The 19083-nt window shown below is 25.6% G+C and overlaps 1 protein-coding gene across 5 annotated transcripts in view; it reads left to right on the top strand.

Moving 5' to 3' along the window:
- LOC122858863 (protein Fe65 homolog) overlaps positions 1-19083 on the top strand; it is a 90320-nt gene that overhangs the window by 26096 nt on the left and 45141 nt on the right. For 2 of the 5 annotated variants that reach the window (XM_044162068.1, XM_044162067.1), the window contains exon 1: positions 11919-12667. The exons of the other annotated variants lie outside the window; for them this stretch is intronic. In XM_044162068.1, coding sequence (XP_044018003.1) covers positions 12646-12667 — 22 coding nt within the window. In that variant the 5' untranslated portion in view covers positions 11919-12645. Of the gene's footprint in view, positions 1-11918; positions 12668-19083 lie in introns of those variants that run through there. 5 annotated transcript variants of the gene reach the window in all.

Genomic DNA, 19083 nt, shown 5'->3' with positions numbered 1-19083 from the left:
TATTAAAAAGTTGTGCTAGCTTAATATTTGAATTTTTAAAAATATAAAAATATTTAAAAAATTTTCTTTCAAATTTATTTCTTCACACATAAAAAACACATAATTCGCACAAAAATTTAAGCCCAATTGCATCGAGATCCGATGATTATTTAAAAAGTTTTGCTAGCTATTTGAATTTTTTAAAAATTTAAAAATAAAAAATTTTCTTTTCAAGTTTATTTCTTCACACATAAAAAACACATAATTCGCACAAAATATCAAGCCCAATTGCATCGAGATCCGATAATTATTGAAAAAGTTGTGCTAGCTTAATATTTGAATTTTTTCAAAAAATGTAAAAAATAAAAAAAGAATTTTCTTTCAAATTTATTTTTTCACACATAAAAAACACATAATTCGCACAAAATTTTGAGCCCAATTGCATCGAGATTCGATGATTATTAAAAGAGTTGTGCTACCTTAATATTTGAATTTTTTCAAAAAATGTAAAAAATAAAAAAAAAATTTTTTTTTAAGTTTATTTCTTCACACATAAAAAACACATAATTCGCACAAAATATCAAGCCCAATTGCATCGAGATCCGATGATTATTGAAAAAGTTGTGCTATAGCTTAATATGTCAATTTAAAAAAAAAAAAATATCAAAAATATCAAAAAAAATTTTGTTTACTCGCTTTTTTTTGTTGTTTTTTCGTTGCTAACGAAATGAATAAAAAAATAATAGAAAAAGGCAAACAGAAAGAAATTTGTATGAGAGTAAGTGAGAAAAAAACAATGACCAATCAAATGTCCGGAAGACCGATGATGTTTGTCTTTTTTATATTAGGAGATAAATAAATTACAAAGACAATTTTAATTTCTTTTTATTAATTTAAAAATAATTTGAATCAAACAAACAAACTTATTTATCAATTTAAAAATAAAATATCAATTTTGCAGTTTCAGTTAATTATCATTTAAATACATCAAATATTTACACTTCACATAACATTCAGCCCAACTTAACACATCATATTATAATCACATGAATATACTCCTCAAATACGCAAAATCATGATTTAATAATTTGAACTCAATCAATTAATTTTCTCTTTGTTCATTCATAAGACAAAGCAAAGTCATTTAATTATATTCACGTGTGTTTTCTAAAATAAACAAAATACACACAGACAATATCCAATTTCAGAAAATTAATTCATCTTGTATACAATATTATTATTATTTTATTTTCCACAGTGTTTATAAGCCATCAAAACATTTTCAATTATAATATTTGTATTAAATCAAGATTATGAAAAATTTGTAGATTGAAATTGATTATGAGATTTGACAACAAAAATAAACCAAAAAAAAACTTCATAGACACAATTATAAAATTATATTCAACTATTTCAAATATTCCATAATTTATTATTCATGATTATTTGACACTGCTGTTACTATTTTTATCTGTTTATTTTTTTTTCTGTTAAAAATATCATATGTGGATATGTGATATGATTCTTTGTCAAATGATAAAAAAATAATAATGAAAATGAAAGAAAAAAAAAGTTCATGGACTGAATCATTATGAAGCTTCAACTGTGTAGTATCGGCACGTTTGACATTCCTCTTCTTGTTGAGTCGTTGTGTGTGTGTGTGTAAGAGAGATACTCGTCATCATTCCTCCAGGCTTTTCTACTTTTATATACTACCCCCCAACCACCCTTGATTTTTATATTTTTATTATCATCATTTTCTTTTTTTTTTTATTTCTATCCCTCTTACTCTTGAGAGTACTCCGGGTGGATCCCAATGGATGTCCTCCCGTCGCGTCGCTTAATCACTTCCGCAAGCTCGTCGTCGGGGACTACTCGTTTTCCAGTCAGGAAACGACGTGAGAGAAGCAAAAAACTTTAATAGTTACTCAAATTGTAAATTAAAAAAAAAAATCTTGAAAAAAAAATTAAATTTCTCGGTACAATAAAATATTTACATAAAATTTTGACTGATGAGCCATTATTATAATTTTTTAGATAATGAAAAATTAAATGATAAAAAAAAATAATAAAAATATTATACAATAATTATTAGCTCAATTTTAAAATGAAAAAAAAATAAGAGAAAAAAAATAATAAATAATAACAAGTACATTTGAAATTTAAAAAAATTGGAATTTTAATATAAATTCTGATTAGGTTCATCGAAATGGAAATTAGAATATTTATATTTTATGTGATACTGGTTTTCATATTGACGACTAAATAATGATAGACATTTTCAGGTCCAATATTACGGTTTACTGAAAATTCGAATTCCCTTTGAGATCGATTTGTATTATACAATGTGATCGACTAGAGTTGTCTGTACACTCACTCTTGTTTACCTTCTCTTTTTTTATTTATTTTTCATGCCAAGTTTAACCCCTAGCAGCACATCGACCACCTGGTTCACCCCCGCATTGCGACCAAGGCCTTGGCCAGTGCCAATCAAAGCGCTCGAGTGGATTTTATCCCCTCATACCCATTACTCAATACATCAGTGGCGACGCTCGATCACAAAAAAGTCGCGAAAAGAAGGTGCCTTTTTTTTCTCTCTCCTTTTTTTATACAACAGTTTTTTATCTTTTTCTTTTCTTTATTTTTCGAGGTCTTCAAACACGTGCAGTCTTCGAATTATTACACATATATATAGCTGAATCCTACATCTAGGTCTTCGAATCCAATTTCGAAAAAAAATTGAATGCAGAAGGGAGATACGTTATTTTCTTGATGTTCAACATCAAATCTATATTGCCAAAGGCTTTTGAAATCGAATTCCTTAGAGAAAATTGAATATGAAAAAAATTGTTTTCTTAATGAAGAAAATCCCTTATATTTTTTTTAAAAATTTCACAACAATGTTATATTGAGAAAATAAAATTACTAGTATATATTTTTACGAAAGAATACATAGCTAAGGAAAAAAAAAAAAAGTACAACATAGATAAATGGAAAATAAAAAAAAATAAAAGTAACAAAATTATTAAGTTATTGTCATTTTAAAATTGCTCTTTATATAGATAAATAAAATATATATTTTTATCATATAGAATTTATTATCATATATATTTTATATAATATGATATTTTTAGAGATTTATTTATTCATTTTAAATTCATGTGTGTTTGTATGCAACTTGCTATGCGGAAAATATGCACTCATTCGTTAACACCAAGAAAAAAAAAGAGCTTTTTATTTATATTTTTCTTGCAATTCGCAATGGAACTATATTATCCAAATTCTATCGTGAATCTAGACCCATTCTTTTGTTCTTTATTTATTTATTTGTTGATCTTGCTGTGCAAAAAAAAAAAAAAAAAAACAGACGTATCGACGTCCGATGGAAAACCAATGGGAGACTAGAGAATCGCTATACTGTATTTACTTGTATTTTGGTATAATTTTGTACTGTTGGTCTTCACAAGTAAAAAAAAAATCACGTTTGTACCTTTAAGACTCCCGACAGTTCGTTCGATCCTTGGCCGTTGCTCGAGGTTAAGAAGCAATTCCCCCACGATGAATTTATGGCTGCTGGGGATTAGCACGCTCCACTGCAATAAAAGTCATGTGGCTTCTGTTTTTACCCCCTTTTAATTCTCATTCCTATTTTTCCATTATCCCTCTCTCTATTTTTTTTTTTTTTTTTTTCACATTCTGTTTTTTTTTTTTTCACATTCTTTTCGCAAAAAAATTATTTGCTATTTTTTTCATTTTTATTTTCACTTTTTTGGATCACCGAAAATGAAAATGAAAATATATAAAAATTAAAATATAAAAAAATTTTTATTGTTGTAATAAATAATAAAAGTCATATACAGACATTTAAAAAATAAAAATATAATAAAATGTATATATGAAAAGTAAAGATATGAAAAATGTATATAATATATAGAATTGTTACTATTTTTATCTCTTGCAAAAAAATAATATATATATGCAGTGTATATTAAACTAGCGGAATGTAGTTTTTTTCTTTTTTTTGTGTGCAAACTACCCGACCTCTCCTTTGTCTCACTCTTCATGAGTTGTTTTTTTTTCTTTTTTTTTAAAAAACATTTTCTCGCCTTTTTCCCATCCACTTTAGTTTTCTACTCGTATGGTGTTTTTTACGACTTTTCATTTGGGTTTACCTATCCACCCTCTACCACCTTTTTTTTTTTTTTTTCTATTTTTCTAGCTTAGAAGTTGCATTTCTTTTGTATATATTTTTAAATGATTTTTGTATTAGTGTTATTATTTTGTGTTGAAATAAATTGAATGAGAAAATTATTATTTATGTTCATTGATTTCGGCGGTAAATAAATTGATTACATAGTTGAAATTAATTTCTAAAACTTTTAGGACACTTATATTTTGGTGTAGTTTAATTACTAGAAGAATAATTTTATTAAATTTTTTTTTAAAATACGTATTTTCAAACTCGCATGACATTGGGAAAAAATCTAAAAATCCAGAAAAATATAAAATTGAAAAAAAAATAAAAATAATTGATATTAAATTCTAAAATTTTTAGGAGACTTATATTTTAGTGTAGCTTGAATACTAGTAGCATAGCTTTATGAAAATTTTATTCAAAAATATACATTTGTATATTCGAACCAACATGACATTGAAAAAAAAATAGCAAAATTAAAATAATAATTCAGAAAATAAATAGATCAATTTTTTTTGAATTTATTCCAAGGCCAATAATTTATCTAAAAATGTATTGAGCAGTAGTATCAATTATTACAAAATAAAGTAAATTTAAATTTTGATATTTTAATACCAATTAAATAGTATAACACTATATCAGATTTTCATATAAATTTTATTTAACAACTTTTTCTATTTTTTGTTTTTTTTTTTTTTACTGTTTTCTATTTTTTTATTTTTAACACCACTGTTTTCATTCATTTTCTCACAGTGTTTTATTTCAGGTATAATTTTTTTCTTATACACTTGAATTTCGTTCATTTTATTCGTTCGCTCTCGGATAATCCTCTTTCATTGCCCGGTCATACTTTTGCTTGGAGTAATGGAAAAAGGAAAGAGGCCGGAACGTGTCGCTAACGCAATAACATTTCAATTCGAAGGACGGAAATTGCCGATGGGCATATATACCTTCTATACATAGACTTGTTGGCTGGGTCGACCAAAAAGCTCTATTCACTCTATTTATTTTGACTTTGTTTTTATTGAAATTTTCTTTTTTTTTTATTTCTATTTCTATATTCATAATCTATTGACTATTAATTAATATTTTTATTTATAAATTAATTTAAACTAAAATTATATGCTTATGAATATTATATTTAATTTCAAATTTCATAATTTAATTTTATGGAAAGTTAATTCCATCAAGTGCAATATCTATGCTCAGTCGAATTGTATAGAAACATTTTGATGTTTGATTGTTTCAATTATGTGAATATATTATATCATTTGAAAAGGATTATGTGGCAAGTGTTATCAGCTCACTGTCAGTACTCTCTGTTATTTAACAGTCATTTAATTTGATAATTTTCAATTTTCAATATATAACATGCTTGAATAATTAAAAACCATTTGATAATAAATAAATTAATAAATTAAATCAAATTTTTTTACTTATCAAACTTTATACTATATATAAAAATTTATTATTTATATTGTCTCGTTATTTTCCACCAAAATGAACATTAATTAACAAGTCTTTGTGACATTTTTATTTCGAGACAATATTGCCAGTATAAAAACACCTTTGGGTCAACTCATATCGTCGAAAGTTTTACCTTTTTTATTTTATTTTTTTATTTATTTTTTTTTCTATCCTCTTTGCCAAATAAAATAAAGCTCTTCTTTGCCAATGCTTCGGTTCAAATTAAGTGCTAGAAAGTGTATTATAAAAATGAGAAAAGAGGTACATTGCACAAAGTCCAAAGACACAGTATACAAAAGACATGAAACTTTCTATGTACATTATTTTGATGAAATTGAGAGTTCATGGCTTAGCCAAGCGAGGTGAAAATCAGGGATAGTTGAGACAAGAGAAATGAAAACTGAGTAAGCAACAAGGTTCTTGTAATTGCACTGAAAACCTGAAAATACACTTGGTTTCATATATTGCTCTGTCTATATATACATCTATTTTTTTTTTTTTTTTTTCTATATAAAAAGATTTACTCTGTTGTTGGATTTTAATTAATCTGACAATTTTATTTTTCCTTTTTTCTGATATTACAAAAATTTATACTCTATTTATTTAGAGATAATTAATTTTATAAATTACAGGATTAAATGTGTTTTTATATTTTTTTTATGTCTTATCAGCATTTGACGTTTTTCTAAAAATTATTGAGACAAGTTTTTGTTGAAAGTATTTTTTCTAAAAATACATTTTACAAATGTAAATGATAAAAATAAAATTATTTATACATGTATGATAATTTAAATGAATAGACTTGTGTACAAGTAGTTTATATACAAACAATAGACATGTTCATTGCGTGCATCAAAACGAGCGTCTTTTGTTATGATTCATGTTGGTCATTAAGCTTACCTTCCACAACCACCTTTACACTTCAAAAAGCTCTCACATATAATACCCTCATCAATTTTATTTTTTCTCCATTTCTCTCTTTCTCTCATATGAATTTATTTTGTATTCTTTTCATTCCTTTTTATTTTATTCAACTTTTTTTTTTTTCATATTTCTCACTCTCATAAGGTCTATAAATCATAGATGCTTGTCAAGCTTATGTTTTTTTGTTAATCTTATCATGACTGTCAACCTCTTTTGTTTTTACTTTTTCATTTATCATTTTATATAATATTTGTTAAATATACATTTGAATAAGACAAATAAAAATAGAAAATAAATTTTAAAAAATTAAATCAATGTTGCAATCAGGCAAGTGATACACAAAATGTGATTGTTGAATTTTTTTTTTCATGAAAATTCGAAAGATAAGAGAAATGGCAATATACTGATAAATCAATCAATTTTTTTTTATTTAACTTGAAGCGTCAACGTTTTTGATAATTAATTTTGAAAATCAAATCATGATCACACACTGCAAATGACACATGAGGTATGTCGTGTAAATTGACAGGTGTTCGATGTGTATTTAAATTTATTTTCAACTTTATAACTATATTTTGAAATCAACACAGACAAGAAGAAAATACTTTTACACAATTGTATATCTATATTTATATAGTAAATTGAAATATAGTGCATGTATAAAGATTCATAAATTTATATACATATACCATCTGCATGAGCCATTTGGAAAATACTAGACAAATGCACACAGACAATGTATATATAAATTTATATGCATATAAACGGCACCGATGAAGATGGAAAATGTAGTGGAAAATAGGCCAGAAGGATGGATTCAAAATTAAACTCCCGTTGCGATGCAATTAAATGCAGATATTGCATTTAATTTAAACGCATCACTCTTCGTCTTGTTTTAATATTTTTTTTTTTTTTTTAAATCAATCTTTATATGGCATCTCACAAATGACCTCGTTTTTTCTTTTTTCAATTTTTATTAATAATTAAATAGAGAAATGATTTAGTAAAGGTAAAAATCAATAATACATGGAAGATTTAAAAATACGATTTTTTAACGTTGTCATCTTATAATATGAGAATAATGAAGTCTTCATAGAATTATTGGATGTTGAGAGAGACGAAGGTTATATATGAAATCAGAGTTGGGAGTTAATCTTTATTGATGGGCTTCCAATCCTCTTTTCATGATGTCAAAGTTTGCCCAATGTTGAGATAAAAGAAAAAAGATTAAGTGCAAAAAAGAGAAGAATAAAAAATAATAAAAAAAAAATTAAAGAAATGAAATTAAATCGTTATTAATAGAGACATTGATCTGGAGATGAGTTTGTAGAAATAAGAAATGGAGAAATAAGATAAAGAGGGTGAATAATGAGAAAGATAACTTATGAAATTTGTTTTTTTTTTTTATTTATTATTTTAATTTTGTCAAATTAATAACGAAAAAAAATTACACAATTAGTTTTTTTATAATTATTTATGAATTATTTTATATTTATATTCAATAAAAATAATTATTATCAATTAATTAATAATTATTACGAAATCAGTTTACTTAAAAAATATAGAATTTGAAGCATTAAATTTTTTTATTAGACAAACATAAGTGGATTTTAAACATGGCGCTAAAATCTGTGTTAAATAAATATTTTTAAATTTAATAAATTTTTATAAATCAAACAATTTTTATCAGGTTAATTTTATTTAAATTCTTTACAAATAAAGATTGATAATAAAATACGCGTAATTTAATCTTATCAAAATTTATATAGATATATACACGTGTACAGTATAAAAGTGTCATAGATTATTTGAATAGACAAATGAGTAGACATAGATGAGCACATTAATAATTGGGGCACAGTAGTTTGCGTGATTTTAAACTAACCATATAACTTGAAACATTTTTGTTTAATAAATTTAAAAATTAAAATAAAAAGTGAATGATTACAGTTGTTAATTATGCATACAACTATTATTTTAAATAAAAAAACATGGGTATTTTTTTTGGGTATTTTAATTTCCGGTAAGTTTTATATTTTATTTTCAATTTAAAATAAAAATTTATCTTGATCTTTAAGTATTATTTTCTATTTGTTGTTAAAAGTTGCAAGTGGAAAATTAACAAGTAAAATTTACGGTGGAGAAAAAGCTTATATTCAACGACATCCATCACTGGTATCAGTACAAATTCGAAATGAGCATATTTGTGGTGGTGTGATGATTTCTGATACTCATATTTTGACCGCTGCAAGTTGTGTCTCAGCTGAAAAAAATATAGTGTATGCAAATATTCAAATACAAAGTGGATCATCAACTCTTTTTGCTGATAATTTAGATATTTTTTCGGAATATCATAAAGTTGCATATGTTATGTTTCACAACAATTACAATCCACGTATTAATTGGATTCATGATATTGGTAATGTAAATATACTTGATGAATTTCAAGTTTACATCCAGTTCATTTATTTATTCATAATAAACAAATGTATAATTTTTTTTTCTTATTTAGCAATTCTCAAATTGAGCTCGACAATAATTTTCCATGATTTACGTAACCTAGCTGTCTTGCCAAATAAAGTAACGAATGGAAATTCATTTTATTTGATAGGCTGGGGTGTAAATCCTCAATCTGGTATCATGACAAGACAACTTCAACGACTTGAAGTCAGATCAATTGCTTCTGCCACGTGCAATTATCAATACTTTGAAAGAGAAAACTTTGCTAGCACTCAGTTTTGTTTGTTCCCACGATCGTCAAGGGCTCGGATAACGCTGGTAAATAAATATATTTATTCATAAAGCTGTGTATTATACTGGAAAGATATGCATAGATAATAATTAGCTGATTTTCGAATAAATTTATTACAGGGTAATGGTGGTAGCCCTGTTCAGCTTTCACGAAAAATCATTGGAATTATTTCTATCATTGATGTAAATCCTCAACGTCCTGTTGTTTACACTCGTGTTGAAAAATACGTCGATTGGATCCAAAGTATGAAACAAAAATACTAATGTTCAATGAATATATTTGTTCATTACTTGAAATTTTTCTATCAAATGTTCATTCGACAGAAATTAATTTGAAATAATTTTTGAAATAATTTTTTTTAGTAAATTGTATTTATGAATAAACAATATTTTTTGTTGGTTAAAAAGAATTTTAATAATGGCTTTAAGTTTAGTTTGAGAAAAAAATGTATATATGTATTTTTTACTGTGAAAAAATCCTATTTTCACTTGACGAAGAATCTGCGTTTTGCGTTTTATATGGTCATGCTCTTTTGCCCCTCTGTTATGTGGCGAAGAATTTCATTTCTCGGTTGGTTTCCCATCCCGTATTTTGCCCCATCGACACAGAATTGTGTATATACCTATACACATTTTTAAGGAAAAAAAAATATACCCTCTTTTACAAACGAGAAATCCCGGTCATTCTTGAAAAATATAATGCTCCATAAAATAATTTTGTAAAATAATATTCTCGTTGCAATTTCGCGATAAATTACAATATTACATCGGATATTATTTTGTTTTCTTTCCTTTATGGATTTTGTAATTTACTTAATTTTTTTTTTCTCTTAAATTCCATTAGAATTGATAATTTCATGTAAAAAGTACTTGAAAAAATTTTTTTTTGATTTTTGAAAACCATGGATTTTTGGTAATCGAAAAAAAAATAAAAAAAAATTGAAATTAATTTCTAAAAACTTTGAAGACACTTATAATTTGGTGTAGTTTAAATACTAGACGTATAAAATCACGAATTAAGTTTGTGGAAATTGAAGTTTTAACAAATATGACCTGCAAGTTATGGCAAATTATAAAATTGAAAAAAAAAAATGTAAATAATTGAAATTAATTTGCATAAAATTTAGAATAATTATATTCAAGTGCTGTTCAAATATTAGAAGCATAATTTTATAAAATTTTGACCTAGAAATATATTTTCAAATTATCAGCGCTTCTAACCAATTTTTGAAATTTTTTTTCACCTCATTCTTTCAAGAGTTTTACTCTCGATTGGGACGTCACAAAAGTGGGCTTTTTCTGTTGATTTCTCATCTCGTAAAATAAAATAAATGATAATAAGAATCCCGTCAATTCCAGTGTGTTGCTCGAATAATTTACTCAACGACCGTAAGACGAATATTTATGTTATTTCTACAAAAGAAGAAAAAATAAAAATATCAAGAAATGGCAAAAAGCGGAATGATTCTTTTTTTCCCCCGCTAAATTTATGCCAATTTTTTTGCTACGTGATTTACCGTGAAAAAAAAACCGTACAAATAAATTTTCATTGGAATATTTTAGGCTCGACATTTATTGCATTATTAGTCAAAAATTTTTCTCAAATTTATCAAACTAAATAATTCTTTTTTTTTTTTTTCGAATCAGTGATTTAATTGAACAATACATTTTCCATCACGAAAATAAAAATAAAATAAATAAATACAAATAAAAAAAGTAAATTCAATTATTAATAAAAATAATTGAAAACCTCTATTCAAACTTTAATCAAAAAAAATAAAAAAAAAATTGAAATTGATACAACTGGGTAAATCATAAAAATAAAAATTACATTCACATGGAAAAATTTACAACATTCTATTTTTTTTTAAACATATATATTTTTACTGTGTCGTATATACATCCAGAGGGACCATGTTACCAGACAATTCTAAGCTCCAAAAGCTTTAACAACTATAGTCTCATATACAGTACAAATACAACAGAAAATCCACTGTCTCATATAGAAAACAAGTTCATCTTTTTATCAACTACTAAAACCGCCATAATATTAAATCCCTGTCGCATTATTTTTCAACCCATGCAACCCTTTTTTGTCTACCGACCCTCTGACCCTCACATCGCAATTCCCTTCTCTCAAAAAAAAAAAAAAAATACAAAATCGCTGCAAATATGTTTTTTTTTTCATCTGCTACAATAATCGCATTATCCAAATAAAAATTCTATAATACATATTTGTGTGTCAATAAATATAAATATTAATATGAGCACCACTGGCTATGAGCTATGACGTAATATAGTCTGATTGGCTAGCAGTGATGATCACGTGGCATTTTTCAGTGTTGAAAATTTGTGAGATAAAAAGAGACATAGAATGACAAAGAAGTTGTGCTTTGGCAAGCGTTGAGTCTCTCGAAGCGCCTAGGGGTGCACGAGGGTGAATGTTGCCTAAGAGAGAGGAGGTGGTGGTTGTGGTGGTTGTTAGACGAAGGGTTGGAAAGGGACACAATGGAAGGGATAAAAAATAGGGGAAAATTGTTGATGGAAAAGAGATGGCGCTAGTTGTGATATAAATGCAGTGGGAGTATTATTGTGGAATGAGATGAGGGTGAATATTGAAGAGAAAAAGATGGAAAATGGCAATTTGAGCTTGAGTGAAGGGAGAGGGCGCCGGTTGTACAGCTATTGCCAGTCACACTGCGACGCTCGTGACGCCCCAACGTCTCTGAACTTTTTTATTATTACTTAATTTTTTTGCGAGGGAAAATTTTATATAACAACATATGTGTTATTTTTTTTTTATTTAAAAATTAATAAAAATTATTTATTGAGTTTATTAATTTTCGCTAGATTTATATATAATTATTGTTTTCTTTTTTTTTTTTTTTGTTTATTATTTAATTGATTTGTTTTTTTTTTAATTTTGTGGGGTTTAAAATTTGCAGTTGTTTACATGACGTTGTGGAACATCTGCGATTAGCGTCATTGCAAGTGTATTGTAATAAATAAAATTAATTTTTATTGACGTAGTTTATTTTTTTAATAGATAAAAATTATATTGTTTTTTATTGTGTATTTTTTTAACAATATGTTGAACAGTACATTGCGAAAAATTGAGTGTAGAATAATTTTTTCAAGGGTGTTATTTGTCTTGTTTAAATTATGAGGTAAATTTGAGAGTTGAAAGAGAAAAAAAAAAAAATTAATAGAGCCTATTTCGTGTGGTACTTTGGGTGGGTTAAATAACGTAAACGTGACTTTTTTGAATTTTTTTTTTTTTAATATTTTTTTACCAAGTGTGAAGAGGTTTCGAGGTAAACGGTAGCACGATGGTTCTGCACGGGACAAATCGTAAGTGCATTTGCATTTTATTGTTTGCTTTTATCGTTTTATTTGTACATTAATATTTTTATTTTTTAAAATAATTTTATATCATACTTTTTACCCCAATTTTGAACGTCTCAATTTTATATAAAACATTATTTAAAAATAAAAACAAATGCACACTGTAAAATATATATTTTAAATTATAAATAATCACATTAATATTGTTTGTCATGCAACCCTGACCAGACTCACCGATTCAAATATATAAAATTTGAAAATATATATATAAAATAGCGTGACAAAAAACTACGCGCGTATCTAACCTTCTTTTAAACTTTACCCACCCCTCTTTCGTTATACACTTACCCTTACTCGTTTTCAACTTTTAGCTTACACGCGATAACACGATTGCCCCTTTGAGATTTTCTTCGTTCATGATTTTTTGCAGTGTCTTGAAAAATAAAAAAAAAACCAACAAAAACATTTCTTCCTATATACTTTTCTTGTTATATAATATTTTTAATTATTTAGTTTAATTTTTATAAACTTTTTAAAAACTTCAACTCAAAATATTTCTCCAATTAAAAATTATAAAAAATTATATCTTCAACAAAATATAATTGGATTTTAAAATTGAATAAAAAAAACTTATTTTTAGTATTATCAATTGACAAAAATAACGATCTTTTATTTTTATCATATTTTTTTTAAATAGAATTTTCATATATGTATATATTTTAACCCCTGATAAATTTTCTGTCGAAAAATAGAAAAAAAAAATAACTAATTGGAAAAAAAATAGAATAAAAAAATAATAATCAATAAAATATAAAAATAAAGTAAAACTAAAATCAATATGCTTCGATAATTAGATTAATTTATTATCAAAGTAACTCAGCTAAATAAATCACAAAGAAAAATACACTTTTGAACATTAAACTTGAAAGAAATAAGAAACCAAGAAATTTCGTAAATAAATAATTGCTAATGAACATTGGAATTTGGAGGATAAAGATTCTTCATCAAAAAAAAATAAAAAAAAGACTAAAGACCAACAAAAACTCTTTTTTCTTTTTTCCTCTCGGGAATTTAACCCTTAAAACAATACTAACGTGTATAGTTTCATCCAGTTTAAATAGCAAAAAGGATAAATCGTTTGGAATTTAAAGAATACAACAAAGAAGGATAAATGTCTTGACAAATATATTTTTTTTTTCTCTCATTTTATTTAGTTCACTGTATTGCACTTTATGGTCTTCAATTATTGAAGAAAGGGGTGACTAAAAAGTCAAGGTATATAGAGGTTTATGTTTCCATTATACTCACCGGACAAACGTAGATAAAAAACAACAAAAAAAAAAATAAATAAATACGACCGAAAGATACAAACATAAAATAAAAAAAGATCGTAAAGTTGCATCACTAGGTTGATGGTACGTATTATATTTACCGAGAAAAACAGCCACCCAAATGCATTAGCTAATTGTCACCCCTACAATAGCCACAATTTGTTCAATTTGTCTTTCGTTAGGGTGTGTCATATACAATAGCTTAACTTTCCAATGTGTAAAGGTGTTTTACATGATCCCCTTCATTCCTTATTTTAATTTTTTTATCCTGTCAGATTTACGATTCATTATTTTTCATTTATAAAATTTTTTAATAAATTTAATTTTATCCACTTGCGTTATATCACAAAAAAAAAAACATATTCACTCGTAATTCAAAAAAAAAAAAAAAATATATTCAATTTATATGTAAAATAAATTTGTGTGATATTTTTTTTATAAAAACTCTCATTATTTTTAATGAGTCTTTTTACTGTCGTTATTTTAAAATAAATATACAATTCCATATGTTTTTCAATACACCCAGAATTCTATTGTTTGAAATGACGAATAGATGTATTATGTATGTCCATTGCACAATTTTACCCTAGATACATTACGAGTTTAAAATTTTATCGTTTATTTTGTTGAGTATATTGTTGGCTGTTTAAATTGACATTTAAATTTTACACACAGGATGTACAAGTTATACAGACAATGTGCCGAAGAATAATATTGGTTTTGTATATATTATTTTGTAAAATAGTCAACAATAAAATCACGTGTTATCGAATGACTAAATTCATCTAATCCTTTAGATTTCATACCGATTATATTTGCAAATTCTCTCGGTATTATGTAATCAATAAAAGATTATTTTGGTTTATCGAAAATACATATTTTTAATCGCTTTTGCGATATGATTATCATTAAATTAAATATTTATCATCACACAGATAAATTTATATATATTATATATAATTTACAAGAAATTTTTACATTAAAAAATAATTGACTTTAAATTATCAATTATTATTATTATTATTATTCCAATCTATCAGTATTAAAAAAGCTCTATTTTTATTTGATATATATTTTTCAAAAATATAATTAATTAATTAATAAAAAATATAAAAATTGCATGTATATTTAGCTGATAAAAAAAAATATTATTCAATTAATTTATTGCATAATTCTTGTTCGATATCAACTGCCATTTAACAGTTGAAAAGTTTTGTATAAAGTTGATAAATATCTTGATGTATAATAAATTAAAAATAAATTTACAAACTGTAAAGCTCAAAGATGTTTATTAAAATAAATTAATAAAACATGAGACTGTCAGTGAGATTGCTCGATTAAACATCTTATCGACATTCAACACTTTTTTTTTTTCGACTCATTTATAAACAAACTGTAACAATATAATAATACCTAGAGTATAGAGCAGCAGTGTTGTTGGTAGTCTTTATAAAAACACAATTACGTGACTCAACTGTGTTAAAATGTACATAATAATCTCCAAGTTTTGCAAGCATAGAGGTTGCTCTGCTTGACACTTACAAACTTTAAACAAGAAAAAATGAAAAAAAAATAAAAATTAAATTAAAAAAGTATATACACAAGGAGATAGGTAGTTAGAGTGAATTACGAGTATATATATATAATACCTAGAGAGAGGTTAAAATAGAAATTGAAGATGCTGTAGACTGTTGGATCCTTCATCTCAAGTTTCATATTGTATCATAAGATGTAATAATAATTGTTGATATATAGATATAATATTTGTAGTTATATCTCAGTGTCATATAGCCCTTCTCATCTGTCTATATACACGTGCCCGACTAGTTGCTATCCATATCCTATATATATTTCATTTACTCGTGTATTTCGACCACGTATTCACATCAACACAAGATGCATATATATATACACCCACTGCCATCCAATCAAACCACATTTCCCAAACAAACTTTCTTGCTTTACTCTATTCTCTTTTATCCTCTTTTATTTTCTTATCTTTTTTTATCTTTCTATCTCTCTTTGTCTTTGTCTTATAAACATATGAACATACTCTCGATAAAGCTCACATGAATTATCTCAAGACCAAAGTACTACTATTCTTTTGTAAACTTTATTTTGTATGTATCAGCAAAATATACTAGTGACACTTTTCTCTTGAAAAATATATAGTCTACATGTGTTATAAACTCGTGAAAAAAAAAAAAATAAATAAATAAAGTGTCACTTGAATATAAACAAGGTAAAACATTATACTATATTTTTTTTTTTTTTACCTGAAGCTTTTTTTTGTTTTTCTGTGATAAGAGTTACTCAAATATTCAGTGATATGTTTTTTTAAAGAAAATCTTTGTTGTCCAATTTTATTTATGTCTTGAATTATTTTTTTTTTCATCTTAGCATGTTTAAAAAGTGTCTAGAGGTGTTTTTATTTCGTTTAACATTATTCTTGAGACATCCATCATTTACTATATATACTGGTCATGCATTCACAAGTTTTTTTTGACAATATTTATGATCACATTTTCTAGAATGGCTTATCATGATGTGTATTTTATTATCAGGTATATTATTCTACTTGAAATACATTAACCTAATATGAAATTTTCTTGATGTAAATATATTTTAACTTGACTTGTGTATATATTGAGTTGAGATTTTCATTTAAACCCCATGACCAATTCATAAATCATGTTGAAATTTTAAATCTGGATATGTTCATGTATGCTGATTTATATGTGAATCATTTGTTGGTTGATGCACCTGATCTTTATATACATACAATATGCGTGTTTGTATAAAATTTTGTTTGTGGCAATGGTGGTGTTTGGATGCAACCTCTTACAATGCACCTTAAAATTTCTTGGCTAACCACAAAACACCTTCATTCTCTTACCCTTTCCTCAATGGATTTTCACTGTCCTTCTTCTTTACTTAATCTACTTCAGAGTGTTAACCACTAGATCTCTCCTCCAAGAAGAACCATACCCACATTGTTGGTAAATTCACTGGGGAATTTATACCTTCAAGACAAATGATCCTGCATTTTAAATTGCCATATAGAATTGTGCTTCGTATATATAGCCATACACAAGATGCATTTATACCCTGGGACTTAATCTTCTTGTATATTTTATAAAAAATAAAAATAATATAATTATATAAGAAAAATAATTATATACTACCATATGCAATTACGTTTACAAAAAATAAATAAATAACAGCTTAATTAATTACTCAAAGTCACGAGGTCTGATTTTATTTTTATTTTTATTTTATCTCTCTCAAAATATATATATATATTTTTTATTTGTATTTTTTTCATATACCAGTGAGATATTTAAATTCAAGCGTCATCTGCACTCGAGAGATTTGTGAAAAGGGTCCAGCAATATGTCTGGATGGACATAAAAATCTGATACATGTCTATTTTCTTTTCTCAACATAGCGTATAAACCCTGGAGGCTTTCGATCAGTCGAATAACGACGACATTATCGGTTTCGCATCAAAACTTGTCCTTTATTCTCGTCGCATCTGTGTCCTACATTTCTTTTTTTTTACCTTTTGTAAATATATATATTGTAAATATATGTGAGGAATAGTGCACGAGTCATTCTTTCATATTTTTTATTCTGCTTTTTTTTTATTTCACATCTGAACTCGTAGCGTTCACATTGCATATACAGTAGATCTAGATATATATGTGTAATATTTATCGTCATCCCCTTTGACTATATATGTGCACCTTTATACTATTCGATATACTTGGAAAATTGCCATATCGTTTTACGTGGCGAAAAACTTTTAAGCTCACTGAAAATCACAAATTTAAAATCTTTCAAATACTGGCTTTGTCGGTTTCTATTTGGTTTTTAAAATTATTTATCTTTTATTTGCATTTCATTTTAATTTTTCTATTTTAATAATGAAAAAAAGAAACGAAAAAAAATATTATATTAATTATTTTTGTGTTTGTTTTGAAGCTTAATTATAATATGTTTACTTTTCTGCAAATTAAATATCATATATTCGTATTATTAATTTTTTTAAATTTTTATTACAAAAATTTGTAAAACTTTTATACCTTAATTAAATAGTATATATTATTTACATCAACTAATTGCAAAAAATTAGAGATAAAAAAAAATTATAAAAAGCTCAGCATACACCCTGAATATACGTTTGAAATTTATCAAGCTTCAAAAAAATTGAAATGCATTGTAATGTTTTGAAAATATTTTAAAATATTAAAAATAAATTTTCCTGCTTTATAAATATACAGAATTTACAAGTAATTTATTTTTCCATTTGAAATCAACAACACAGAATAAAATAATGAGATATTTTTTATATTATTTTTATTGTTGAATTCAATTATACCATTTTTATAATATTTAATTTCTATTATTATTTTCCTTTTGCAGAGAAAATTTAATTAAACAATTGAACGTCTAAAAATGAGCTTGTTATAGTGGAAAATTTTCTTGTACTTGTTGGCAATGTACAGAAGTGGTAGAAATACAATTTTTCGAATTAATAGAGCTAACAGAGTCTTGTCTTCTCATGTATAAAACATTCAATGTGAAAAAGCAATATGTAGTTTTACTCTTTATTTTTTTTATACTATTCTCTTTCTTGTTCCTATAAATGTTCTTCCTTCTCTTTCACCTCATAGTTTTTTTTTTTTTATTTATTTTTATTTTAGCATAAAGGTCAGTTTGTTCACCTGTCTTTACACTTTTGTTGCATTAATTTTTTTTAGTCACAAAAAAATATAAATACTTTTATGTTGAAAAAAAAAAAAAAACTATGACTTTAAAATTTTTTTTTTTCATTATTAGTTTTGTTAAATTAAAATTTAACGAATAATAGAAAAACAAGGTTAACTTGAGTATGAAACAGAGTATATTTTTTTTTTTTATTACTTTTTTCTATTCTAAGACTGTTGAAACTGTAAATTTATGGCAAATTGTTTTATCCGCGTGCACAGTGTGCCACCTGGTGCACAAAATATACGTGAAATACTGGCATTTAGGAAGAAAGAGGAGTCACTTTTTTTTCAGCTTTTGAAAGAAAGTCGATTTTCCACC

This window comes from Aphidius gifuensis, linkage group LG6 (assembly GCF_014905175.1).
Source record: "Aphidius gifuensis isolate YNYX2018 linkage group LG6, ASM1490517v1, whole genome shotgun sequence".
NCBI lineage: Eukaryota > Metazoa > Arthropoda > Insecta > Hymenoptera > Braconidae > Aphidius > Aphidius gifuensis.
Note: the sequence above shows the minus strand (reverse complement) of the source record. Positions and strands in the feature narration are given on the sequence as shown.